General features: G+C 35.6%; 1 protein-coding gene across 18 annotated transcripts in view; it reads right to left on the bottom strand.

Moving 5' to 3' along the window:
* The window catches only part of CCDC171 (coiled-coil domain containing 171), a 445777-nt gene that overhangs the window by 240576 nt on the left and 177496 nt on the right, over nt 1-27705 (bottom strand). For 10 of the 18 annotated variants that reach the window (XM_054501330.2, XM_054501326.2, XM_054501331.2 and 7 more), the window contains 5 exons: nt 15891-15997; nt 14024-14113; nt 12793-12993; nt 9744-9911; nt 7988-8176 (listed from right to left, as the gene is read on the bottom strand). In XM_054501330.2, coding sequence (XP_054357305.1) covers nt 7988-8176; nt 9744-9911; nt 12793-12993; nt 14024-14113; nt 15891-15997 — 755 coding nt within the window. The remainder of the gene's footprint in view (nt 1-7987; nt 8177-9743; nt 9912-12792; nt 12994-14023; nt 14114-15890; nt 15998-27705) is intronic. The other 8 variants (XM_063649488.1, XM_063649490.1, XM_054501334.2 and 5 more) reach the window with 2 other exon arrangements.

The raw sequence follows: 27705 nt of genomic DNA on the forward strand, positions 1-27705 counted from the left end.
CTAGTCTTCATATACAGACACACATTCTCAAGCCCCATAATGGTTATTTAATTTTAAAACACTATTTTCATTATGTAAATTTAACACATCGAAAATATATGCCAAAAATGGTATGTGCCTGTGTTTATTGTTTTGTTTCTAAAGCACTGTAAATTATAAAATACCCTTTGGATAAGCCATACCCTCAAAAGAACAGAGTTATTTTATCGGAAGACTGGGAATAAATATGTCAATACACGCAAGATGTCTGGTTTGCTTATTATTAAGAGATATTACATCTGACTGTGGAAAATTAGCAATATTATTTCTAAATTCTGATGTGTCCCATATTTCCCTTCTTTCTGTGCTTTCAGATCCTGGCAACAGGGCCCAGGTTGGCTCCAGTCTCCTCTGCTAAGCCTCCTCAAACTTCGACCATCTATCTCCTCTTCTAAATTTATAGCATTCTTTTGGCAACTAATTATGTACAGCCTATGATAAACCTTGTATTATTTACTTTTTCATGTATCTCCCCAATTATATTTTACACTTTTTGAGGAAAAAACTATATAGTATACCTCTTTGTTACTACCACAGCATGAAACACAGTGTGCTATATATTTGGTATATAACATATATAGTTTTTTATTAATATTAACTAAATTATGTAAAAATTATCTTGATATTCTTATCTACAGTTGCAATTTATGATATAGTATATTAAAACTTCAGTTTCTCAGAAAAAAAAACTCTGAGAAATACAAATTAAGAGAACTACCATTTGTGGGTGGCTGACAATGTAGCACTATTTAGATTTTTCATACATTATCATGTTTAAACATTCATCAAGAATCACTTAAAAATGTGAGTTCTGGCCAGGCACAGTAGTTCACGCCTGTAATCCCAGCACTTTTAGAGGCCAAGACAGGCAGATGGCTTGTGAAAATATGGCAAAACCCCATCTCTACAAAAAAATACAAAAAATTAGCCAGGTGTGGCGGTGCATGCCTATAGTCTCAGCTACTCAGGAGGCTGAAGTGGGAGGATCACCTGAGCCCAGGAGGTCAAGGCTGCAGTGATCCGAGACTGCAGCACTGCACTCCACCTGGGTAACAGAGTGAGACCCTGTTTCAAAAAAAAAAAAAAGAAAAAAAGAAAAAGAAATGTGAGCTGGGCACCATGGCTCACGCCTGTAATCCCAACACTTTGGGAGGTCTAAGCAGGTGTATGGCTTGAGCCCAGGAGTTCAGGGCCAGCCTGGACAACACGGCAAAACCCCGTCTCTACTTAAAAAATACAAAAATTAGCAGAGCATGGTGGCATGCCCTGTAGTCCCAGTTACTTGGGAGGCTGAGGTGGGGGAATCTCTTAAGCCTGGAAGGTTGAGGCTGCAGTGAGCTATGATCACACGACTGCCCTCTAGCCTAGGCAACGTAGTGAGATACTAGCTCCTAAAAAAAAAGGAATATGAGTTCCATAAATATGAAACTGAGATGTCACTATACCTATTTTCAGATACTGCTTTATATATAAAAACAGCATATATTTCTAAAAGAAGCAGTATTACAATATAATGCAAAAGGGACTGGAAGATAAGGATGGTAATAATGTACTAAAACAGTCCATAACATTCACTTTGTCATTTCTAAATGCCAAGCAATGGGCTAGACATTTTACATATGGTTATGTTTATTCTAATCCTGTCCCTAGAACTTCATTACTACACAAGTAAGTAGTATCAGTTGTCTGAACCTTAGATTCCTCGCTTGTAAAATAGAAATGATACTTAAATGACCTACCTCATATGCCTGTGGTGGGGCTTACATAAGAAGAGACATGCAAAATATGCAAAAGCATTGAAAATTATATCAAGCACCATGCAAATTCAACTGCTAATATCATAATTAACAAAAACAATTTATAAAGCAATTATTTGAAAAGTAGTCAGAAGTCTCTTCCAAAATTTCATTAGAGGTATCCATTCCCATGGACTCACAGTCTATCAGAACACAGTGTACACATGATTGTATCTAACTCTCTGAATCATTGCAGGCTGGCATGTATACCTTAAGGAATTATCACCTCCAACAATATCAATAAGCTCCACTTTATCTCTGAATATTCTTGGAGTTCAATTATGAAGAAAAAAGTTTCAACATCTAATAACACTTTTATGACTCACCTGGGTTCCTTGCCAAATACATTCTCAATACCATGGTAAAAGAGGAATAAAATGCAATATAGCATGATGAACCTGAATCTCCCTGAGTTCTGTTCTCCATTCTAAACTCACTTGATTTTACTAAAACGTCAAATAAATCTAAAGTGTTTACAATAAACATTACATCAAGGGTAACCTTTACTTAACTGACAGTAAAAAAAACTTTACTTCTAGAAAGGAAGTTCTTGTTCCAATAACTATCTTTTTCAAACAGAAAAGAAACAAGAACATAAATACTAAGATTACAAAAACAAAGTTAGTAAATGGAATGGTATGTGGCACTGGGCCCAGATACTTTAGTAGGCATAGACACTTGAGATATATTTACAGGATGGCTCAACATATTTAAATTCAAGAATTACCCAACATGTGGCTAGCAAACTTTACCCAATGCTAAAGACATGCTGTGATAGTAAAACCAGGCTGCCTTCTCTACAAATTTCATTTTTCTAGTAGCATTTACACTAACTGTTTTAAAGCTTAGACATTAAAAAAGTCTTAGAAATATTAGATTCTTACAAACACTACTTTTCTAACATCTACTACATTTTTTCAGATAAAAGCAATCAAATCCAAATATTGTTTTTTACTTTACTTTAGTGTCTTTTACTAATCACTTCTTTACAATGGCCAAGCATTAAACATAAGACTCTAAGAATAGCTCATTTGTTTCCCAGCAGATGGAATATACTTATAGTTATGTTCATCTAACACCAAACATCCTCTATAACTCACAATCCTATATAACAACTGCAGATTTTTTCCCCTCATGTCCTTATCAACATAATTTTTGAAAATGTATTAAGTAATGTAAAATGAAAATTTGTTATTTGCATTGCACTTTTGGTGGTAAAAGATATAGAATTAATCATAACAAAATTTCCTAAAATAAAATGTACAGGTCCTATAATATGTATTATAATAACAGTTTATGAAATATAATACCAAAATAAATTGCTGCAGTGTATTCAATTATATTTGATAAAAAAGCAAATATGTACATAAATAATACAGAATATATGCCAATTTATTTATTTATTTATTTTTGAAATGGAGTTTCGCTCTTGTTGCCCAGGCTGGAGTGCAATGGCGCGATCTCAGCTTATGGCAACCTCTGCCTCCTGGGTTCAAGTGATTCTCCTGCCTCAGCCTCCCAAGTAGCTGGGATTACAGGCATGCCCCCCCACGCCTGGCTAATTTTTTGTATTTTTAGTAGAGATGGGGTTTCTCCATGTTGGTCAGGTTGGTCTCAAACTCCTGACCTCAAGGTGATCCACTTGCCTTGGCCTCCCAAAGTGCTGGGATTACAGGCAGGAGCCACCACACTCAGCCTCCAATTTATAATAGTAATATACTTTTAGAGATAATTAAAATGATCATTTCCATTTGTAGACAAATGGGTCAAAGACTAAGGTATTACAAATTCTTCAGAGAAAAGTCTTGAGTGAGAGCTTCTCCTAAAACATTAGCATTTGTAATGACTGATTCTTTTACTTCAAAAAGTGAACTGCAGCTGGGTACAGTGGCTCACGCTTATAATCACAACACTTAGGGAGACCAAGGAAAGAGGATCACTTGAGGCCAGGAGCTGGAGACCAGCCTGGGCAACATAGTGAGACCTCATCTCTACAAAAAAATTTTAAAAATAAAATTAGTTGGGCATGGTAGTGCATGCCTACAGTCCCAGCTACTTGGGAGGCTGAGGTGAGAGGACCACTTGAGCACAGGAGGTTAAGGCTGCAGTGAGCCGTGACTGTGCCACCATACTCAAGCCTGGGCAACAGGGTGAAAGTCTGTCTCAAAAAGAGAAAAAAGCGAATTGCCACACCTTCTTTTAGATTTCAAAGAGTTCAGGACATTGATGAAAAAAGAAGTTGGAAGACTCACACTACCTGATTTTAAGATTAGTAAAAGGTTGGAGTGATTAAATCAGTATAGTATTGAAAGAAAAAAAGAATTAGATACATAAATAAATGGAACAGACAAGAAAGTCTAGAGATAGATTGACACAAACAGTGAACTGATTTTTGATAAAGGTGCAAGGGCAATTCAATAAAGGACAGTGATTTCAACAAATGTTACTGGAATGGACATGAATACGCAAAAAAAAAAAACAACTGACCTTAATCCATACCTCACACCTTTACAGAAACTAACTCAAAATTGATCATAGACCTAGATGTAAAACCTAAAACTATAAAACATATAGGGGAAAAAATGGAGAAAATCTTGGTGCCTATAATCTTAAGCAAAGAGTTCTTACATGTAACATCAAAAGTATAATCAATAAAAAAATTGATAAATGGGTCATAAAAATTTGAAACATTTGCTTTGCAAAAGTACTGCTAAGAGAATAGTAGAAAACATTTACAAATCACGTATCTGAAAAATGACTTGAACCTCCGGTATGTAAATGACTCTCAAAATTTGACGATAAGAAAACACACAATCCAATTAAAAACTGAGCAAAATATCTGAACAGATAATTCACCAAAAAAGATGATAGCAAATAAACACATAAATAAATGATTAATTTATTAGGCAGTAGGGAAACTGTAAATCGAAATCACAACGACATGGCATTACACACCTATTATAATGGCTAAAATTCAAAAGAAAAAAATGATGAAGCCATACGTTGGCACAGGTGCAGAGCAAATCAAAATCTCTTACATTGCTAGTGAGAGTGCAAAATGATATAGTCACTTGGAAAAACAACTTAATAGTTGCTTAAGTTACACTTACCATATAACCATATAAATATACACTTACCATATAATCTAGAAATCAAACTCTTAAGTACCCAAGAGAAATGAAAATTTATGATCACACAAAAACCTTTCCATCGATGTTTAAAGCATCTTTACTCATAATTGCCAAAAAAATAAAAGCAATCCAAAGGCCCATCAGCAAGTATTTGGATAAAATTTTACAGCCATACAATGGGACATTATTCAGCAGTAAAAAGGAATGAACTACTGATATATGCAACAGTGTGACTGAATCTCAAATATATTTTGCTAAGTGAAAGTAACCAGACCCAAAAGACTACATACTGTATGAGTCCACTTATATGACATTCTGGAGCAGACAAAACTATACAGATGGATAAGTCTGTGGTTTCTAAATATGGCCAACTGTTTTTTCACAATGGTACCAAGGCTATTCAGCTAGGAAAGTGCTGAACAAGTGATGTGGGAACAATAAATGAAGAGGGAAAAATGAAACTCTACCTAACATCACACACAAAAATTAATTTGAGAGGGATCACAAACTTAGACGTAAAAGCTAAAACTATGAAACTTCTAGAAGAAACAAGAGATTATCTTCCCAACCTTGAAGTAAAGAACAATCATTTCACATATATAAATTAACAGACAAAAGAGAAAAAGATTTATAAGTTGGACTTCATCAAAATTTTAAAACTTATGATCATCAAAAGAAACACTGAAAAGGCAAGCAAGAGATTCAGAGAAAATATTGTGATGCATATATACATGACAAAGGATATGTATCCAGCATATCTAAAGAACTCTTAGAAATCAATAATAAAAACACAAATATCTCTGTTTTTTAAATGAGAAAACAGTAGAAGAGACACTTTACAAATGAAGATATGTGAATAGCCAATAAATATATGAAAAGTGCTCAGCATCATGAATCACCAAAAAAATGCAACTTTAAACCACAATGAAACTCCATTTTAAAACCACTATAATGACTAAAATTTAAGACTGACAATACCAAGTGCTGCAGAGGATGTAGAACAATGGAAACTTACATATGTTGCTGGTGGGAATAACAAATGACACAAGCATTTTTTAGAAACTTTTGACAGTTTCTTATGAACACACATATATCCCATGACCTGGCAACTGCACTTTAGTAATTAAGCAAGAGAAATAAAACCATATGTTGACAAAAGACTTGCACAATAATGTTTGTGGCAATTTTACTTACAATATCTAAAAAACAGAAACAACTCAAATATCCATCAACCCACAATCCATCAAATAGTGGTGCTGTGATAAAATGGAACGCTAGTGACCATAAAGAAGAATGAAGTACTGATTCACAAAACAACATAAATGACATTATGCTCAGAACATTAATATTGAGTGAAATTAGTCAATCACCAGACTATTGAATGATTCCACTTACATGAAATTCAAGAACAGGTGAAAACTAATCTACGATGACAGGCATCAGAACAATGGTTGCCTATGAGGCGTAAAACTGACTGGAAGAGAGAACACGAGAACACTCTAGGGTAATGAAAATGTTTGAAGTCTTAAATGGGGTAATGATCACATGGGTGTTTATGTTGATCAAAACATCAAATTGTAGTTACTACAGTCTAGGAAGGGTGTGTTGGGGGAGGAAAGGGATGGAGAGAGGTAGGTTAAAGGGCACAATCATACAGTTAGATAGAAGGAATAAGGTCTAGTGTTCAAAAGCACAGTAAGGTGACTTTATTAACAACAATATATTGTGTATTTCACAATAGCAAGAAGAGAAGATCTGAAATGTTCCCAACACAAAGAAATGAAAAATGCTCAAGGTGATAGATATCTTACTCTGGCTTGAGCATTACACATTCTATGCCTGTATCAAAATATCACATGTACCCCATAAATATGTACAAATATTACATATCAAATAAATACTTTTTAAAAACATCAAATTATACACTTAAGATCTGTGCATGTCACTGTATATCAATGCTACCTCTACAAAATTAAAATAAATTGTTTAGCTCTTTTACTTCAATATTAGAAAATGCAGAGCATATAATATAGTAGTCTGCATACAACGAAAAAATTACTACTTTTAGATGGCACGCTTGTTGATTCATTCAAATTCATACAGAAAGGCATAAGTTCATATACGACCTTTAAATTTGGGGATACAGAATGGCCTTATTTAATATAATAATAATAATTTTATTTATATATGTGTGTATATATATTTATATAGTTTGGTTATTTTTAATTAGACTTGCCAATATAAGCATGAATGGATCAAATAAAGAGGTTAAATACCAAATCAACCATGGGAAGAATATACAACCTTCTGGTTCCTAAGTATCCTAACTTAGGAACAAAAGTGACCTATTAATAAATTCAATGCCAAAAAAGTATACCCTATCATCATGTTATTCCTGATTAGGTGAAGATGATAGTTAACAATATAAATAATGTTGATGATAATTTGTGTAGAAAAAATACATGGTTATGTTAACAACCCGTAACTTCTACTCTCAATCAAGATATAATACATAATACAACTCATAGTGAATTACTTTTGCTACAAGGCCTACAACTATAACCTAGTTCTTATATAATATCAGCAGGCATAAGAGATTTTAACCCCAAATAAATTTAAATGATGGTTCACATAGGAACCTCCACAAATGAAGTAAACCAGATAAAGGAATACCTACGCTAAAACTGACAATATATTACCAAATACTATAATCTTTTATTTTAAAAATAAATAAAGGAAATATAATTTTAGCATTTAATTAACTGATCAATGCATTTTGGGATATTTTAATCAGAAACCCATATATTTCCAAACTTACATGAAAGACAATCCTTAATATACACACCCATACACACACACATATGTGTGTGTATCTAAACATATGTATGTGCATCTAAAGAAGTTCTATGAAGTTCTTAAGAAGTTTAAACTGATTTAGCACTGCTTCTGAAAAAAAAAAAAAGTTTCTAATGGTTACACTGAGTAACCCATTTTTTAAAGCTCTTTGAAAAGGTAGCATACCTGTGCCCTCTTCTGCACCTCCAGGAGGAGTTCAGAATACTGCAGCTCTAGTTCCTTCTTTTGTTTGTGCCAGCAGCTCTCTTGGACTTTGATCTGTTCTGCCACTTTGGTAAAGGTGTCTTCCTGAGTCTGCTGAAGCTCTCTCATCGTGTCAGACTTGTTTTTACAGATATACTCTAGATGGTTTATCTATACAGGGAGATGCAACAGAGAAGGAAATATGCTCACAAGCTATTTCTTTGTGTCATCTCCCCCAATAAAACACCCAAAATGTCCTAATATATTTTATTCCTTAAGATCATATAAAAATTTTAACATAAAATGTAAATAAATTTAAAAAAAGAAAATAGCAGTGTAAACTGCCACACGTTAGCAGAAAATTGTGTTACTTGTATACTTAGATGGCAAATTTTTCATCTGCTCTTTCTAATGAAGTTACTTATTCTATAATTAATTTGATTGAGATTGAGAAGGATACTGTTACTTCTGGAACCAAGGCTCAAGCTATTCAAATATCTCCATGGGAAAGAAAGTAAATAAGATTTAAAAATCTGCAAGCAGTTTACATGAAATAAAGCACAATGTTCTAACCATTTTTTGTTTCACATTCAAACTCTGGAAAGAAAATCCTCATTTTCTAAAATGTATGACTATTAAGGATGTTTTGAAACAATGAAAACTATTAAAAATATAATACCATCTCATAGGGTTAAAACACATTCATTTTAATTATCTTTAATTTTCAAATCCATCATGTACACATTCACAATCAAGAATAGCATCTGTGCCTCTCACAATTTATTCCCTCATTTCTTAGCCCTACATCTCAGTGTCTATGGTTGTGTTTGTCAATAGGACCAAGATAAAATGCTCAATAATAAAAAATATCACCCTGAAATTAGGTCAATATGCTGTTTTTTTACTTCAACAGAATTTTTTTTTAACTTATGGGACAGTTTTTCTCTTCTTGTCCCTCAAGAGCAAATGTCATTGCAACTAAGACCTGGAAACTAAACCACATAAACACAGTACTGACCAGTTCAATAGACCCAGGATAAGAACCAATGTGTCTTTAATGGTGGCATATGTTGATCTGCTAAGCCACTGTAATTTTCTATGACCAAAAGCAGGTTTTTAAACATTTGTTGGAGACTGATTTCCTAGACTTGTGAGATAGTAATGCCACCATAAAGGTCTACTATATTCTCCTATAAAATACACTTTTTGCAGTCTAAAGCATGGAGTGAGTTTTCTAATATACACTTTGTTGTATTTCAAGATGCAAATCGTAAGCATATAATTTAAAATGTTTAAGCTTTTAAAAATAACACCTTATATTTCCTAAGCAAAGAATTTTAAGATCATGTTTTTGAATAACTATATCCTGTTTCTATTTTATGCTAACATAAAGAGTTGGTTTATTAATGTAAATGACTAAGTTCTTTGAATTGCTTCATCAGTAAGATTAATTTATTTTCTTTTAATTAGGTCCCTGTGGCTAATACTGGCTAGTAGTATTAGCATGTCCTGCACAGAAAGTGGAGCTTAGAGACTTCATACAGACTTCAGTCACATTTACATGCCCACAGCAATGGCATCAAACCGAGTTGTAGACAAGCCATAATTAATGGTATTGAATTATTAACATCCAAATTCTTTTTGAAATAAGATGAATGTCAGCCCCTCTTAATGATACTGTGATGTGGACAAATGTCACTGAATTTAATAGAGGTATCTGGTGCCTGAGGACAGTTACCTTCTCATTAGCCCTGTTGAGGTCTGCAATCAGGGCATCAACATTCTCCTGTAAGACTGCACAAAGCTCACACCAAGAGAATTTATCCAGCATGCCTTCTGGTTGTTTTATGAGCACACAGCCTGCTATCAAGTGCTGATACAAGGTGTGAAGGAAGGTTAGCTTCTCCTGCAGGAAAAAAAAAAAAAGAAAAATTAATTGCTGTATATAAACATTGTAAGAAGTAAAATACATAATACTAATGGTGAAGAGTTAATTTCAAAAACCTGAAAAGGAATTACAATACTCAAGTCTCAGAATATTTTAATGAGTTTTTTTATATTCAAAACTAAGCACCAGATAAAACATTTGGAATTGCTTACACTTGGTATTCAAAATCAAAATCTGAAGTCTGGAAGCCAGAAGACCAAGATTCATCCCCAGCTCTGCTACTGATGGTTGTGATTTGAGTAAACACCTGCTCAGGCCTAAGTTTCCTTAGCTATCACACGAAGCATATGGATTGGACTCATTGTTTATAAGCCTATCTAACTGTAACTCAGTATAGTAATTCTATAATTTAATAGTTACATTTGCCAAAATAGATACTACTTGTCAAAAAACAATACAGAAAAAAGGTGTTATTCAACTCTTATGAAAAAAAGTTATACCAATATCTGTACTTTACATGGATACAATTACTCAGCTTTCTTCTTCCTCCAGAGATTCCAGTTTACTTACTACTTATAGGAAATCTATCCCAAGCCCCTTAGGCAAAGCAGATAGTGATATGAAAGATATGGAAGATGGGCTCATTTGTTTTCCCCACTTATAAGTTCATATAGTATTTGGCACACTGGGCATTTGTAGGTGTTTAAATATTATAAAGTAACAGCAAAAAAAATGGATATAGCTGCTCAAGACATACTTTCGAAAATGTCCAATTAGAAATATGTTTTTTAAAAGTCCTTTAAAATTATATTACCACTTCAGTAATTAAACTATCCATTGCTGAATGACTTAGGAACACTTACTATGCTGCAGAATTCATATAAAGCAGATCACATTTGAACACACGAGGAGGGTTTACTTACTATAATGTCATATAGCTCTCTTTATAAGGTGTTTCATCTATAAAGTACCAAAGCATGGAACTCTAAGACAAGGTAATTGTAAAGCTGCAAAATGACTATTTTTATTTTATGTAGATAAAATAAGTTCCCTCAAGATTTTTTAATAGATCAGCAGGAAGAAAACTTTTAAAAGAGACAAATTTAAAAAGAAAAATTTAGAAAGTCCATTATAGATTTTATAAAAACTGAATATAGCATATGTAAAAGTTTTATAATTAGAAATTATAGAGAACATTTTCTTACAAATATCAAAATGTAAATCTTCAGTTCACTATGTATGCCACCTTACTTTTTTTCCAAATGCAATAATTTAAAAATCAAAAAATTTGAAAATGTAGTTAACAAATTTAAGAAATCAGATTTTTTCACAAATATGCTATACCTTTTCATAAGCAGTTAATGATGACTTTTGCATTATTTAACTAGGTCAAAATGTTTAAAAGTCTTATTAAATATAACTTAACAAATACATAAAAATCTTCCTCCTGTGTTTTGCCTACTGATCACGTTTGTTCTCAAGGAAGTTCATCCTCAAGGATAATTCATTGTGTCGCTATTATGTCCTTTTTGCTTGGGCTGTGATAAACCAAGCATGATAATCATCCATTTAGCATGAAAAGAGACTCCAAAATCCAAAATCAATTCACACATGTTGAACCCAACCACAGTGCTGTAGACATGCTGACTTTACAATACAGTCAGGCTTCTAGTTTCCTTTACTTTAATCATTATCTGATGTGTAGAGCAATTCCAACCCCTTCATGTGGACACAATTTAAATCCCAGACTGTAAAAAGAGTGGAAAGAATGTTTCCTTTTTACTCTCTTGGCATTCATGTTCATATTTGTTGGAGTAATGAATTCAATATGCAGGATGACTTAGATAAACCAGTTCCACTAGCTAGACTAGCTCTATAACCCATAGGGTAAAAAGAACTAGAAGATAATTCCATTCACAGAGGCTTAAACAAAACATGAAATTTGTGTCATAATATTTTTATAAGTCATTAATAATGGATAGGCAACTCTCCAGGGTGTCTAAATGAAAAGTTTTAATTTTATGGGACTTTTATTTTTCTAAATTTTTATTAACATCCTATAATTATACAGAGTAAGGAGGCTATCTGTTCAAGTAGATATTATTACTGTTTTACAAATAAGGAAACTAGGCCAGGTACAGTGGCTCAGGCCTGTAATCCCAGTACTTTAGGAGGCCAAGGTGGGTGGATCACCTGAGGTCAGGAGTTCGAGACAAGCCTGGCTAACATGGTGAAACGCCATCTCTACTAAAAATACAAAAATTAGCCGGGCATGGTGGTGGACACCTGTAATCCCAGCTACTCAGGAGGCTGGGGCAGGAGAATCACTTGAACCTGGGAGGTGGAGGTTGCAATGAGCCCAGATCGCGCCACTGCACTCCAGCCTGGGCAACAGAGCAAGACTTTGTTTCAAAAAAGAAAAAAAAAAAAGGAAACTAAGATGTGGAGAGGCTAAGCTATATAGCTTGTCCACAGCCACATCATTTATAAACAGAAGTATCAGCATCCAAGTTCAGGTCTATCTGATTATAAAATACTTATTCTTTCCACCATCAATCTACCAAGCTACTGAAATAAAAAATAATTTTGTCATTGGCAAACAGGAACCTTCAAAGGACTGTTAGGAGCATAGTTACTTGAGTTACAATGTTCTAAAAGTCAAAAAAGATAGTTGTACAAATGATAATCAAAAAAATTAGTTGTGCAAGTTATAGTACTTCTCTCACAAAAGAGAATGACACAAGAGTAATGGAGTGATTTTGCAGCTGTCACAAACATTTCAAAATACTATGCTCAGAACAATTTTCTTAATTAAATACAAGTAAAAATAGTCACTTTATGTATAACACTGAGATTAGTGAAAGGCCCTTCCTGACAGTCATTGAGTCTCAGGTAATACCTCTGCATCCTTATGGAAAGCCTGGGAAAGCTTCTGCAGTTCACTTTCAGACTGGGCTGCCTGAGCCTTTTCTTTCTCCCAACAGTGCAGCACATTTTGTAGTTCCACTTTTAAGGTGCTTATTAAAGCCTCTCGGTCTGCACATTTAGTGCGTAAATGACTTAACTCTTTATTAACATCAGCCAGTTTATCCTGAAGTTCCTGTCATAGGTACCAAATAAAGAGATTGTAGAAAGGCCAGCCAACAAGGGGTGAGGGGACACTAGTGTAAAACACATATTGAAAATTTTCAAAGCTTTAAAATAAAAGAATCACAAAGGCAGGCAAGCATTTGTTTACATTAAAATATTTTACTGAATGTATTTTCTAAATATAATATCTTAGCTCAAAAATTAGAACATTTGTTATGTTTAAACATTTACATAAAATGTTAATATGATGGCTTATTCCAAAAAGTTCTTTCAAGGGAGTTTCCTTTCAACCTATTTTTTTTTAAAACAACGTTGTAGTTCAAAAATTTTTAAATATTTTAAAATAAATTTCTTACATTTAATATAAGAACATTTACTTTCCAATGACATCCCAACCACTTATAGAAATCTCAAATATGTGGCACAAAATTCTGCTGAACTGTTTATTCCTTAAACCTAACAAATTCTTTTGAAGTGTGTCCATGACAAACCCAACATGAAACAACATAATAAAATTCCAGCAATACTGGGAAACTTCTGAGAGTTGACTCAGTATAATTTTGCAAAGATGTAGTACATAAAACCAGCACAGAAACTAAAATAAACTATAGTCCTGGGCCTTAGCCAGGTGTGGTCTCAGCCCATTAACAGACATGATGTACTGAAAACAATGGCTCCACCCTAAAATGATAAAAACTGACTCCAAATATGATGTGCTTATGTAAAATATGTTTAATATGTACCTAAGGCTGGACATTTCATCTTAAATAATTATTTGAATCTCATAAGGTATTATAATTAAATCTGGGAAATAAATTTTCCTTTAACCAAAACAATTTCCAATCAAGTTTTAATTTTTTAAATGAAAAAAAATTCTTGTTACTCTTAATCAACAAGAAAAAATTAAAATTCTATCCATACATACTTTAAAAAATAGAAATATATATTTTCAGGAACTTCAATATCTCTACTTTAAAATATTCCCTAGATAACTATATTTGTTTCTTAATACAAAAGGTAAAAGTTATTCTAAATAATACCTTTATATTTTTAGTGTGAGAGTCTATCTTCTGTTTCGTAGAATCAAGTTCATTACATGCCTTTTCCTTAGCATCATTCATGCTGTTTAGCTGATGAAAGAAAATGTAAGTAACTTTTTCACATTTTTCAGGGATGGGTAACTCAAAAGTTAATCTTTAAGTGCTTTTTATGCAATTACTTAAATATAAATTTTTCAATAGTAATTAAGAGTCTTTAAAAAATTATTTCTTTTGGTTAAATGCTATACAGCTTCTGTCACAAGTTCATGTGGCTAAAAAGAAAAGAAAGCATTCAAGCTTAAAATATCACTTATGTTACTGTACTTTTACCACACGTCCAGATAAAGGATTTCATTCTTATTGTAAACAAATACAACTTTATTCTTAAAATCCTACTGGACCAAAATGCCAGAAGCAGGGGCATCTATAAGTAAATAAAAAAGAACAGAGCAGAAGACTGTTCTTTCTATACATCATGAGGGTATTCACTGGTCTCTCACTCCATATGACAACTTCAGGGTCGGTCACATGCAGTCCTACTGGGAAGGCTTGTGGCAGGTCATCAGTTGGTCCTGCACCGCTTGTGATTTATTTTCTCTGACAGTTCATTCTTCTTTCTGTCAGACTGCTCTTTTTGCTTTCTTTGCAGCCACCCCCTTGGTCTCCCCACTGCTGTCTCTGGCACTGGTTCACAACAAAGCGCATTACTAAGCCAAAGCCTGCTGAGTCGACTTTTCAACTGTGCTGAGGATCATGTGACATTCATCCTCCCAAATAACAATTCGCTGTGGGTAATATGTTCCTAGTTACCCTGCAGCTTCCAGACCTAGGCTTCAGAAGAGTTTCATAAACTACTAACAATACAGGTTGTCTTGTCTCACTGGGAAAGACTTCGTAATATTTGTTCTTCATAGAAATTTAATTATTTCGATGGTCATTTTCTTTTATGCCTTTTGAACAATTACCCAGGGTATTAAAAAGACTCACTTTTCCTTCTTTGTTCATCTTAGCAAGCTAAAATGAAATAAGCCGCATATGAAATGTGAAATGTAACCGTTTTATGGCATTTATATTATATGAAAAAAGAGACAAACACAAGGATAAACTCCAAATTCCATGCTATGTGACTTGTCTGACTCCAACAATCTGTTTGTTGCTTTGCTAACTAATTGTATTTAATGTAATTACTTCATATGCTAATTTGACAAGATGTAACTAGACAAACTCTTCAATTTTTAAAGCACAAATTCATAAAACATTTTAATACCCAAGAAAATTATCAACCCACATATTAAACAATACAAATGAGATGATAAATAGAAGCATGAGCTTTTTCAATCAGCAAACTAAAAGCTCCCAGGCTACATCAAACAGATATTTGTTTTTTAAAAACTTCTAACAACACTTTACTGCCTTTAGAGAATGAAAACTAATTTCTCTCTTTTTTATTGAGACTTCCACAGTTTGTAGAAATCTTAACCTAAAACACTGACAAAATCTAAATTTCCAGTAGCTATACCAAATGTCATAAAAACACATTAACATTTAAATACAGTACATATTAACTTAAACTATTCGCATAGTGTTTTCATTAAGTTAAAACATATAAATTATGAAGATCAAGAAGTGATAGAGTCTTTATAACTTTGAAAATAATAGTGTGACTGAAGAGTTACAAAAACGTAAGTGAGACATGACTTTAGGCCACACTTAAAGAAAGAACAGCGAAAGATAATTTATTATTTTTTGTACCTGTGAAGCTGTCAGTTCAACATTCCCAATCTTTTTGACCTTTGTAACAAGCAAGGAATACGTACTGGTACAGGCCAAAGGCTATATATGTGGAGCCAAACAGTGCAAGTGTTACCTCATTAGATGCATCTTCCAGCTTGTTCTGGTAATCTGTCAAGGTACGCCTCAACGTCTCAAGGACAACAGAGAAGCTGGGAGGTTTATCTTTGTCCTTGTGGATGCCTAGAGAAAAATATAGGATGAAAATATACCCTTAAAGTCACAAAGGGACAAAACTTAGGCAAATAGTAACAGAGATACTACAATTAGGTAGAGCTGAAAAGACATTATGAAACCTTGAGTAGAATTTTATTCTCCAAGTATACTGCTGTATGGCCAAGTATTAATAGCCTTTCTAAACAAGTGGCCAAATTAAAGTTCATAATATATCAAATTTAAATTTATGACTACTTTCTACCTTATCAAGACCCACATGGTAGTTAGCTTTGTTTTTGTCTTTGTTTTTTTTTTTCATGTCTCCTAAGTAACGGCAGTGTTTGTACATACCTTTTATCCAACAATTAAATGAAGTCTACACTACCATTGTTTGGGGGAGTTATGTACACTTACTGTGGTCCTTGTGTTTCTGATTAGTCAGGCCTTTTATACTGCACTATTTTTCTTAAATAATAATTTCTGAACCCAAGAGTATATAATTTTCTGTTATACTTGGAAATATTCTTCAATCCTTAAAATTCTCAAGTTACAATTTGAAATAAACAATAAAAATGCTATTATCTACATAGCCTACATCATGTTTTAATTAAAACCCTTAAAACTGATACTCATGGTAAAAATATGAGCATTTCCATGTTATGCCCTCAAACTACTTTAATTTAGTTGGGCCATAAATTATGTTAGTTGAGCTAATAAAGGTCACATGATCAAATTCAGCTCCAAGTATTAATCCAAAAAGTTGAGTTTCAAAAACTACTTTAAATTGATTGTTGATTCAAACTATCGCAAGGACAAAAAACCAAACACTGCATGTTCTCATAGGTGGGAATTGAACAATGAGAATACTTGACACAGGAAAGGGAACATCACCCACCGGGCCGTTGTGGGGTGGGGGAGGGGGGAGGGATAGCATTAGGAGATATACCTAATGTAAATGACGAGTTAATGGGTGCAGCACACCAAAATGGCACATGCATACATATGTAACAAACCTGCACGTGGTGCACATGTACCCTAGAACTTAAAGTATAATAAAAAAATATATTTAAAAAATTGATTGCTGATTGCACTATTCTTTAAGTGTTAAAAAGCAAGTAGCAAATTCAGTTTTAAAATATTCACATTGAAAATATTTTTCTTTTCTTGTTATTTCTTCTCATCATACTTTATAATATAAATATTTCAATATACATGAAACAGATTTTCAACGAAGATAAATTTTAAGAGCAGCATTCATATTATACGTCCTACTATTCATTCATTCAACTAATTTACTGAATTCCTACTACATACTAATCAGGCATTAAGCATACGAAGATAAACAAGAAAGGTATAGCCTCCGTCTTTATAGAATTTAAGGTTTAATGAGAGAAAGATAGTAAATAAAAAATTATATGACATCATTTATCCATTCTTCAAATATTCTATTATTAGAACTTATGGAGAAGTGGGGGAAGGCAGTAATAAAGAAGGAAGAAAGGGGAAAAAATTCTTAGTTAATGATAGAGCAACTTTATTCAGCTCAGAGTATTGGTGATATCTCATGTTTAAATCTTGGAGAAAATGTTATTAATATATTTATGACATTTATCAAGGTATAATTTAAGCACCAACTTATATATGGGTACAACTTGGTTTTTCTTTAACAGAAGAGGAACATTTAACTTAAAAACCAAAAGTAATGTGGAAACAACACATATGACAGCTAGGAAAAGAAATACACTGTTCTGAGCCACGATGATAGAGGAGACAGTACTCTTTGTAATGACTATGAGTTGGAAAGACAACTCATTAAAAACTTTATTAAAGGTCTTACCAAATATATATTTTTAAATTCCTCTCTTGCACAAGATTAAAAAAATGTAATGTATAATTCTTTTCTTTTGCTACTACACAAGTAGACCATGAATAAATCATTCAAGGACACTCGGGAAATCTGCGTTTTTACAATAAGGCAGAAAACTTCCTCTTAGAAATTCAGAAGAATAAAATCATCTTAATATGAGTGCTGAAGAGTAATGGGACAAAATGCCCTCTCCTTACTGACCTATGAACATTCTTATATTCTACATAAAATAAAGTTTTCTTTCCTGAAAATGTTTATATAATAAAGCTTTAGTTGAAGTACAAAGTAAGCTTTATGTCTGCTATGGCTAGATTATTAAATGCCTTGAGGGAGTCTTCTTTGGGTTAAATCTGCTTGGTGTTCTATAACCTTCTTGTACTTGAATAATGATATATTTCTCTAGCTTTGGAAAGTTCTCTATTATTATCCATTTGAATAAACTTTCCTTCTCTCTCTCTTTCCCCCACCCCGCCCCCCACCCCCCCTGCCTTGAAGGCCAATAACTCTTAGATTTGCCCTTTTGAGACTATTTTCTAAATCCTGTAGGAGTGCTTCATTCTTTTTTATTGTTTTCTTTTGTCTCCTCTGACGGTGTATTTTCGAATACCTGTCTTCAAGCTCACTAATTCTTTCTTTTGCTTAATCAATTCTACTATTAAGAGACTTTGACACAGTCTTCATTATGTCAACTGCATTTTTCAACTCCAGAATTTCTGCTTGATTCTTTTTATTTCAGTCTCTTTGTTAAATTTATCTGACAGGATTTTGAATTACTTCTCTGTGTTATATGAAATTTCTTTGAGTTTCCTCAAAACAGTTGTTTTGAATTCTCTATCTGAAAGGTCATATATCTCTGTATCTCCAGGGTTGGTTTCTGGTCCCTTATTTAGTTTGTTTGCTGAAGTCATGTTTTCTGGGATGGTTTTGATGCTTGCGGATGTTCTTCAGTGTCTGGGCATTGACGAGTTATTTATTTATTTTAGTCTATGCAGTCTGGACTTATTAGTACCTGTCCTTCCTGAGAAGGCTTTCCCAGTATTTAAAGGTCTTTAGGTGTTGTGATCTAAGTTTTTGGCCACTGTAGCTATATCTGCATTAGGGGGCACCCCAAGCCCAATAACACTGTGGCTCCTGCAGACTCACAGAGGCACCACCTCTGTGGTCTTGATAAAATCCAGAAGAATTCTCTAGATTACTACATAGAGACTCTTGTTGTCTTCTCTTACTTTCTCCCAAACAGTCTCTCTCTGTGCTGAGCTAAAACTGGGGGAGAAGTGACACAAGCACCCCTGTGGCCACCACCAGTAGGACTGCACTAGGTCAAACCTGAAGCCAGCACAGCACTGAGCATCACCCAAGACCTGCTGTAACCATTAACTGGCGACTGCCTATGTTTGCTCAAGGCCCTAGGGCTCTACAATAAGCAGGTAGTGAAGCTAGCCAGGATTGTGTCCTTCTCCTCAAGATGGCAAGCTCCCCCGGGTCCTGGGAAGATCCAGAGATGCTGTCCAGAAGCCAAGGCCTGGAATTGGAAACCTCAGGAATCTACCTAGTACTCTATTCTACTGAGGCTGAACTGGCACAAGACAAAGTCCTTCCCAGTCTTCCCTCCCATTTCCATAGCAGAGGCGTCTCTCCCCCTGGCCACCACTGCCACAAACCCACAAGGAGTACTTCCAGGCTACTGCCAATGCTCACTGAAGGTCCAAGAGCTCTTCAGTCAGTTTGTGGTGAATGCTGCCAGGTCTGGGAATCATCCTTCAGGGCAGCAGACTCCCCTTTGGCCAAGGGCAGGTCGACAAATGCCATCGAAGAGCCAAGGCCTGGAATCAAGGACCCCAAGAACCCACTTGGTGCTCTACCACCCTGTGGCCAAGCTAACTTAGCTGCAAGACAAAGTCCCCTTTATTATTCTCTCTGCTGTTCTCAAGCAGAAAGAATCTCTTGCCATAGCCACTATAGCTGTGAATGTTCTGGGCCACACTTCAAACCAGCAGATCTGAGAGTCTCACCAAAGGTCCATGGTGTATACTACATGGGTATTGCTGCTGATTATTCAGGCCCCAGAGGCTCTTTAGTCAGTAGGTGATGAATCCTGCCAGGATTGGGCCCTTCACTTCAAGGCAGTGGATTCCCGTCTGGCCAAGGGTGTGTCTAGAAATGTCATCTGGGAGCCAAGGCCTGGAATGAGTGTCTCGGGACTCTGCCTTGTACCCTATCCTTCTGTGGCTGAGCTGGTGTCCAAGTTGCAAGAAAAGGTTCTCTTTACTCTTCCCTCACCTCTTAAGCAGAAAGAAGGGGTCTCTTTCAGAGCTGTGAGCTGTGCTGCCTGAATTTGGAGGTGGGGTACTGCAAGCACTCCCTTTGCTGCCCCCGCTGGTGCCTCACTAGGTCACATACCCTCTAAGTCCACTGGCTTTGAGCCCAGCACAGCACTAGGACTTGCCTAGGAGTTGCAATCCTTGTGGCCTAGATTGTCTTTCAAGTTTATTTAGGACCCTGAGCACTTTAGTCCACAGTGGCAAGGCTTGCCAGAGCTCAAATTCCAACTGCTAGGATGGACAATTCCCCTCTGGCTAGGACTAGTCTAAATGTTCCCTCCGTGAGCACTGGCTTATTCTCAGTGTTGCTTTCCACTGTGACAGGGCAGCACTGAGCTTCAATGCAAAGTCCCACAATCACTGTGCTCTCCCTCCCCAAAGTGCATAGACTCCCCCCACCACATAGCCACTGCTGGAGCATGGAAGTGGGGTGGTGTCAGCAATTCAAGACTGTCTTTCAACCATCTTCCATGCCTCTTTCAGTGATATGAAGTTTCAAACAGGTACTGTGACTGCTCATCTGATTTTCGGTTCTTATGAAGGTGCTTTTTTTTGCCTAGATAACTGTTAAATTTGGTATTCCTGTGGGGGTGATGATCACTGGAGGCTTCTATTCAGCCATCTTGCTCAGCCTCCAGCTGCTACGATTTGAATATGTCCTCCAAAGTTCACGTGTTGGAAACTTAATCCCCAATGCAGTGTTGAGAAGTGGAATCTTTGAGAGGTTATTGGGTTATGAGGGCTTTATCCTCATGAATGAATTAATATCATCACAGGAATGGGTTTATTATCTTATAAGTAGGTTTGTTATAAAAGTGAGTTCTCCCCAACTCTTGCTCTGTCTTGCCCTTTCATCTTCTACCATGAGATGATGTAGCATAAGGGCCCTCACCAGATGTTGGCCCCTCAATCTTGGATTTCCCAGCCTCCAGAACTGTAAGAAATGAATCTCCTTTCTTTATTAATTACCCAGTCTCAGGCATTCTGTTATAGCAGCACAAAAGGAACTAAGACAATATCCCACCCAAATTTATTATAAAAAGAGACACTTACTGGTCCCTTAACCTGACAAAATGCTTACAAATAAAAACAAAAGGGTCACCCTAAACCAAGGACCTTATTGAGTGATTTGACTTAACCTAATAATCTTCTAATCACTGCAGTATGGCCCAAAAAACAATGAACTATAAAAGCTATCCTATCAAAGAAAGGTTTAAAAACTCACAAATAAAGAGTAGCAAAAAAGATCTGAACAGTGATCATAATTAGCTTTTCAAAAGTCAAATTCCAAATGAAGAATAGAATATATCAGGAACACTTTATACTTGAATAACATCAACTCAAAATCCTGAGCTTCCCTCTCCCTCTGTCTATACTTGTACTTAATATAAGGTATCTAAAGTGGTCAAATTCATAGAAAAGAAAGTAGAATGGAGGTTACCAGGGACAAGTGGGAAGGAGAAAAGGGGATGTGATGGTGAATTTTTTATCAACCTGACTGGGTCACTGGGTGCCCAAATATGTGGGTTACTTTCACTCACCACACCCTGTTTCGATCTCTCCCTCTCACTTTTAAGTAGGTTTCAACTCTGGCTGTACTTTGGCAAATCTTTTCTTGAATTAGTAGCCCACAGGGGGAGGTGGAGTAGAAAAAAGTTTCCCAGCCCTCTATTTACACATTTCCTTTTAGACAATCTCAAAAACTAAATAATTTTTCATAACTCATATAAATCATTATTTTTCAAGCTGGCATCATTATTTCAGCAATCTATAGTTCTACAGAAAAAAACAGTAACTTTTCGTGAATGGAGTCTATCTTCTCCATCTTCTTAATCATCTTGTTACCTACTTCATTTTTCTACAAGATCTCAAGAAGGGAGAATTAGTAAGAAATAATGGAAGGCAAATATAGACAAAAGACAGAGCTTTTTTTATACAGCTATCAATATAGAATATGAGTAGTCACGTTCATGTTTCAAACTGAACTCTGTTGCTTAGTGTTGATTTTTGATCTTGTAGTAGAAAACAGAAAATAATGTTCAAATGAGTTTTGTTTTCACCTGATAAAATCCAAACATTTAATATATAATGTACTGATAACTAAGAAAATTCTGTTTTCATTTTAAAAGCACTAATACAAACATTTTATTGGCAGTTAGACTTTTTTTAAACTCAGACCACAACACTGTATATTGTCTTAATCACTAAGTTTATAAATAAACATCTTTCATTATCTTGCAAACATTAGTGCCCATTCTAGAGTGCTTAGGGAAAATGGTTCGTAACTTTTCTAACATATGGAAAGTATTTATTATGTAAGTCCTTCTCACTCTCTAACTATGTGTCTTGGGAAAATTCAAAAAACACTTCCTTTACCAAAGCTTGAGAAATATATTAGTAACGGAAGTCCCTGCTTCGTTGATGAGCTCTGTGTAGCTTGATAAGCTCCATGTGGCTAGAAGGCAAAGAATAACAGCAAACACTGATGCCATCAAAATGGGTTCCCTAAATTTAGTGTGAGTGATTGGATCTTGGGTAACAGAGACCAAATGGTAGCAATTAACTTCCAGAGACAAAGTGGACATGTTTAACATAATGGGTAGTGGAGCCAAAGCAATAAACAAAATGGTTTGACCTACAGAGATCACTGACATTGGCTAACTGATCATGGTGTTCCTAGAACCAAAATAAATGGGCAGCATAGTTAAGTCTCATTTGGTTTGTATAAGTAGAAAAGTCCTAGGTCTGATTAGCAGAAGCAGGACTTAAGTAAACAAAAAAGGAAGAACTAGTCCTCAAATACTTCTCAGACTTGAGCTAATTCACAGACCTAGGGACCTGTGAATAAAGAGGATGGGTCTCTGTGAGCAATCCTGACATAGTGCCAAAAAATACCGTAAATCTTCCTCCTAACCTTCCTCAAAGAAACATGCAACCATCTAACACGGTAACTGTACTGGGGGAGAGGAATTAACTACACTTATCAGGGATAACTGGACACTGGATCTGAACTGCCATTAATTCAGGGAGACATAAAATGTGCTATTGTGGTTTCTGTAGTCAGGGTAGGAGCTTACAGAGGTCAGGTAATTAACTGAGTTTTAACTGAGGCCTCTCTCTAGTGGGTCCAGTAGGTACCCGAACCCACCCCATAGTTATTCTCTGAGTTTGGAACACATAGTTAGAAAGGACAAATGCAGCAACTGGCACAATGTCCACAGTGGTCACCTGACCTATAGAGTGAGGGATATTACAGAGGAAAACCAAGTGGAAAAGCCAAAAGGAAATCACTGGAACTTTTACCTACCAAAATACAAATTGAAAGTAATGCCACACTCCTGGCAAGACTGTAGAGATTACTGCCTTTTAAAGGATTGAAAGATAAAGGCATGGTGATTCCTACCACATCAGCATTCAACTCACCTAACTGGGCTGCTGCAGAATACAGATGGATCTTACAGAATGACAGTGAATTAATCAGTATGACTCCAATTGCTGCTGCAATTAAATATGCAGTTTCATTGTGAAACAAATCAACATATTTTCTGGCAATTGGAATGAAGCTATTCATTCTACCCCTTTAGTAAAGACCACCAAAACCAGTTTTTTTCATCTAGCAGGACCAGCAATATACCTTTGTTGCCGCCCTACCACAGAGCCATATCGACTCTGGCTCTCTATCACAATCTAGTATGTACAAATCTTAATCAACTCTCCATTACCGAAGATCTCACATGCTCCACTTCATTCTCTACTAAATTGATGGCATCATTCTGAATGGACCTGATGAACAGAAAGTAGCAACTACTCAAATTCAAGATGTATATAGCATTTCACAGGTCCTCATAAGTGGATCATAGTGTAAACTTTTAGGAGTTAGAAGCAAAGCAAGGCATCCACTACAGATAACTATTCTCCTTTTGAAAATGGGCTTTGGACTTGCTACTGGTCCTCAGCAGATACTGAATACATGGCCAACAATTCACCATGTGACTAGAGGTTGCCCATCATAAAATGGTTACTGTGTGATCTACCGATCCATAAATTTTGGCATATACAAGAGCACTCTTTCATCAAATGAAAGTGATATATAAGTCCTGAAGGCACAAGTAAGTTGTATGAGCAAGTAGTCCAGATTCCCATGGGCTCTATTCCTGTTACATTGCTTTCTCTCTTAACCCACACCTTGGATGCATGGAGAGTTCTCTATGACCAGCTGACAAATAGAAAAAAAAAAAATGGGCTTGGTTTATAGATGGTTCTGTATGTTACAGTGACATGATTCAAAAATAGGCAGCTGCAGCAGCACTACAGCCGCACTCAAGGGTGGCTCGGGAGAACAGTGGTAAAAAGAATCCTTCCAGTAAGCAGAACTTCAAGTAGTGGATGTGATTATCATTCTTCCTAGAATGAGAGATGACCAAAGATACAAATATACACCAATTCATGTGTGGTATCTAACCATTTTGCTGAATGGTTAGGGACTTGGAAAGAGTGTGAATAGAAAATTGGTAACAAGGTTGTCTGGGGAAGAATATATGGACAGACTTCTTCAAATGGGCACTGTGCCCAGATCAACTTCAGTAGACAAGGATCTTAATAATCAGGAGGGCAAAATGAAGTATTCTATGGATATCAACCAATGTTTTTTCCTAGCCATCTTTGTCTTTACAAAATTGAACAAAAGAGTCATAGCAAAAGAGGTAATACACAGGCTCAGCAATATGAACTTCCATTCACCAAAGCTGATTGGGTTACAACTCCTGTTGAGTGCCAAATTCACCAATAGCAAAAACAAACACTGAGACCATGATATGACACCATTCTCTGGGAGGATGAGATAGCAACTCGGTGGCAGGTTGATCACACTGAGTAACTTTCATCATGGAATGGGCAATGCTTTATTCTTACTAATGCTTTATTCTTACTAAGATAGACACTTACTCTGAATACAGATTTTCCTTCCCTAACCATAACGTTTCTGACCAAACCACCATCCATGTGTACACAAAATACTTTAATTCACCATCATGTATTCCAAATGGCATTGCTTCTGATCAGAGAATGCATTTTACAGCAAATGAAGTATGGAAATAAGATTGTTTCCATAGGATTCACTGGTCTTACTATGTTTCTCATCACAAAAACACAAACACTGTATGATTCCACTTAATATAAGGTATCTAAAGTGGTCAAATTCATAGAAAAGAAAGTAGAATGGAGGTTACCAGGGACAAGGAGGAAGGAGAAAAGGGGATGTGATGGTGAATTTTTTATCAGCCCGACTGGGTCATTCGGTGCCCAAATATGTGGTTAAACACTATTTCTGGGTATGTCTGCGAGGGAGATTAATATCTGAATTGGCAGATTGCCCTCCCTAACTTGAGTGGGCTTCATCCAATCTGTTGAAGGTCTGAAGAGAATAAAAGCCTGAGTAAGAAAGAATGCTTTCTCTCTGCCTTGCTGTCTTTGAGCTGCAACATCAATCTTCTCTTGCTTTCAGGCTCAGACTCCCACCAGAGCTTACATCATCAGCTCTCCCAGTTCTCAGGACTTCAAACTCAGACTAGAACCATACCATAGCTCTCCTGGATAATAGACCCTCCTGGAATACAGGTGTGGACCACTTCACCAGAGATGGAACCATATCCAGCTGAGATGCTTGCTGACAGCAAAGCAATAGGGTATGGGTAGTAAACGAAGTTAAAAATACCAGTTACATGTGACCAGATAGAAAAAGAAGGACTAAGTACAGAGTACAGACAGCCTCAACTTACAATGATTCAACTTAAGATTTCTCAACTTTACAACAGTGCAAAAGCAATACACATTCAATATGCTCCTCGACTTACAATGGGTTTATCTGATCTTACTTTCCCAGCTCCTCCCACAATTGCATAAGGTCTAATCCTTACAATAAATTCCTTATTCAAAAATACTATAGTATTTTGATTTGATTCTGACTACCCAATCAAACTCTAGCTTTACATGTTCTTATCTTATAACGCACACTTGATCTTCACAGTTACCTCTTATATTTATAATTCTTAATATTCTACGACTAAAATCAAAAAAAATGTCTACAATTTCTCCTAAAGAGAAATAATAAGAACAAGGCTAGTAAAGGCAAAATGTAATTACACCTATCATAACAAATATGACAGTGTTAAACAGGATACGAATTGAGAAATAAAAATTGAAAATTCAAACTGCTATAGGTCAAAGACTCATAGAACTCAAAAAAGAAGTGTACAAGACAAAGAATTTAAAGTGAATTTTTAAAAATATACAATTTTAAAGAAAATCAGAGGCCAAGCCTTAATCAAGCCTTCAATTCTGTACTGTCCAATCTGTGGATAGTAAAATTTATTTAACAGTGATTATTCATATTCATATTTAAATTAGTTAAAATTAAATTTTCAATTCCTTAGTCATGATAGTAATATTAAAAGCACTTAATAGCCACACGTGGCTAGAGTCTACTATATTAGAACAACAGATACAGAGCATTTCCATTACTGCAGATTCCATTACCAGTTTAGAGAAAATCTACAGAACAAAAAAACATGTTAAACTATACAATGGGATGCAATCAGAAAAATGCAGGCTGTGAAACTCCTAGAACAAATGAAACAGTTTTTTAACAAATAAATTTCAAATAAAAACGATAAATAAAAAGAGACAGAAGGCCGGGTACAGTGGCTCACACCTGTAATCTCAGTGCTTTGGGAGGCCGAGGCAGGTGGATCACTTGAGGTCCGGAGTTCAAGACCATCCTGGTCAACATGGCAAAACCCCATCTCTACTAAATAATACAAAAATTAGCTGTACGTGTTGGTGCACACCTGTAGTCTCAGGTACTCGGGAGGATGAGGCAGGAGAATCACTTGAACCTGGGAGACAGAGGTTGCAGTGAGCTCAGATTGCGCCGCCGTACTCCAGCCTGGAGAAGAGTGAGACTCCATCTCAAAAAAAAGAAACAGGGCCGGGCGCAGTGGCTCACGCCTGTAATCCCAGCACTTTGGGAGGTTGAGGAGGGCGGATCATGAGGTCAGGAGATTGAGACCATCCTGGCTAACATGGTGAAACCCCGTCTACTAAAAACACAAAAAAATTAGCGGGGCATGGTGGCGGGCACCTGTAGTCCCAGCTACCCGGGAGGCTGAGGCAGGAGAGTGGCGTGAACCTGGAAGGTGGAGCTTGCAGTGAGCCAAGATGGCACCACTCCAGCCTGGGTGACAGAGACTCCATCTCAAAAAAGAAAGAGAGAGACAGACAGAAGAGGAGAGGAACCTACAGATTTTTTAAAATCAGCCAACCATAATATCTAGACCTTCTCTGCATACTAATTTAAACAAACTGATATTATATGAGATATACAAGAAACTTTGAAATTTATGATACTAAGAAATTTTTAACTTTTTAATATGATAATGATCTTATATTTATATTTTTAAAAAGACTTCATTTTTTAGAGAGTCAAACTTAAATATTTATGAATAAAATTAAACATATCTGGAACATGTTTTCAATATAGTACAGCAGAT

Source organism: Pongo pygmaeus, chromosome 13 (genome assembly GCF_028885625.2).
Source record: "Pongo pygmaeus isolate AG05252 chromosome 13, NHGRI_mPonPyg2-v2.0_pri, whole genome shotgun sequence".
Taxonomy (NCBI): domain Eukaryota; kingdom Metazoa; phylum Chordata; class Mammalia; order Primates; family Hominidae; genus Pongo; species Pongo pygmaeus.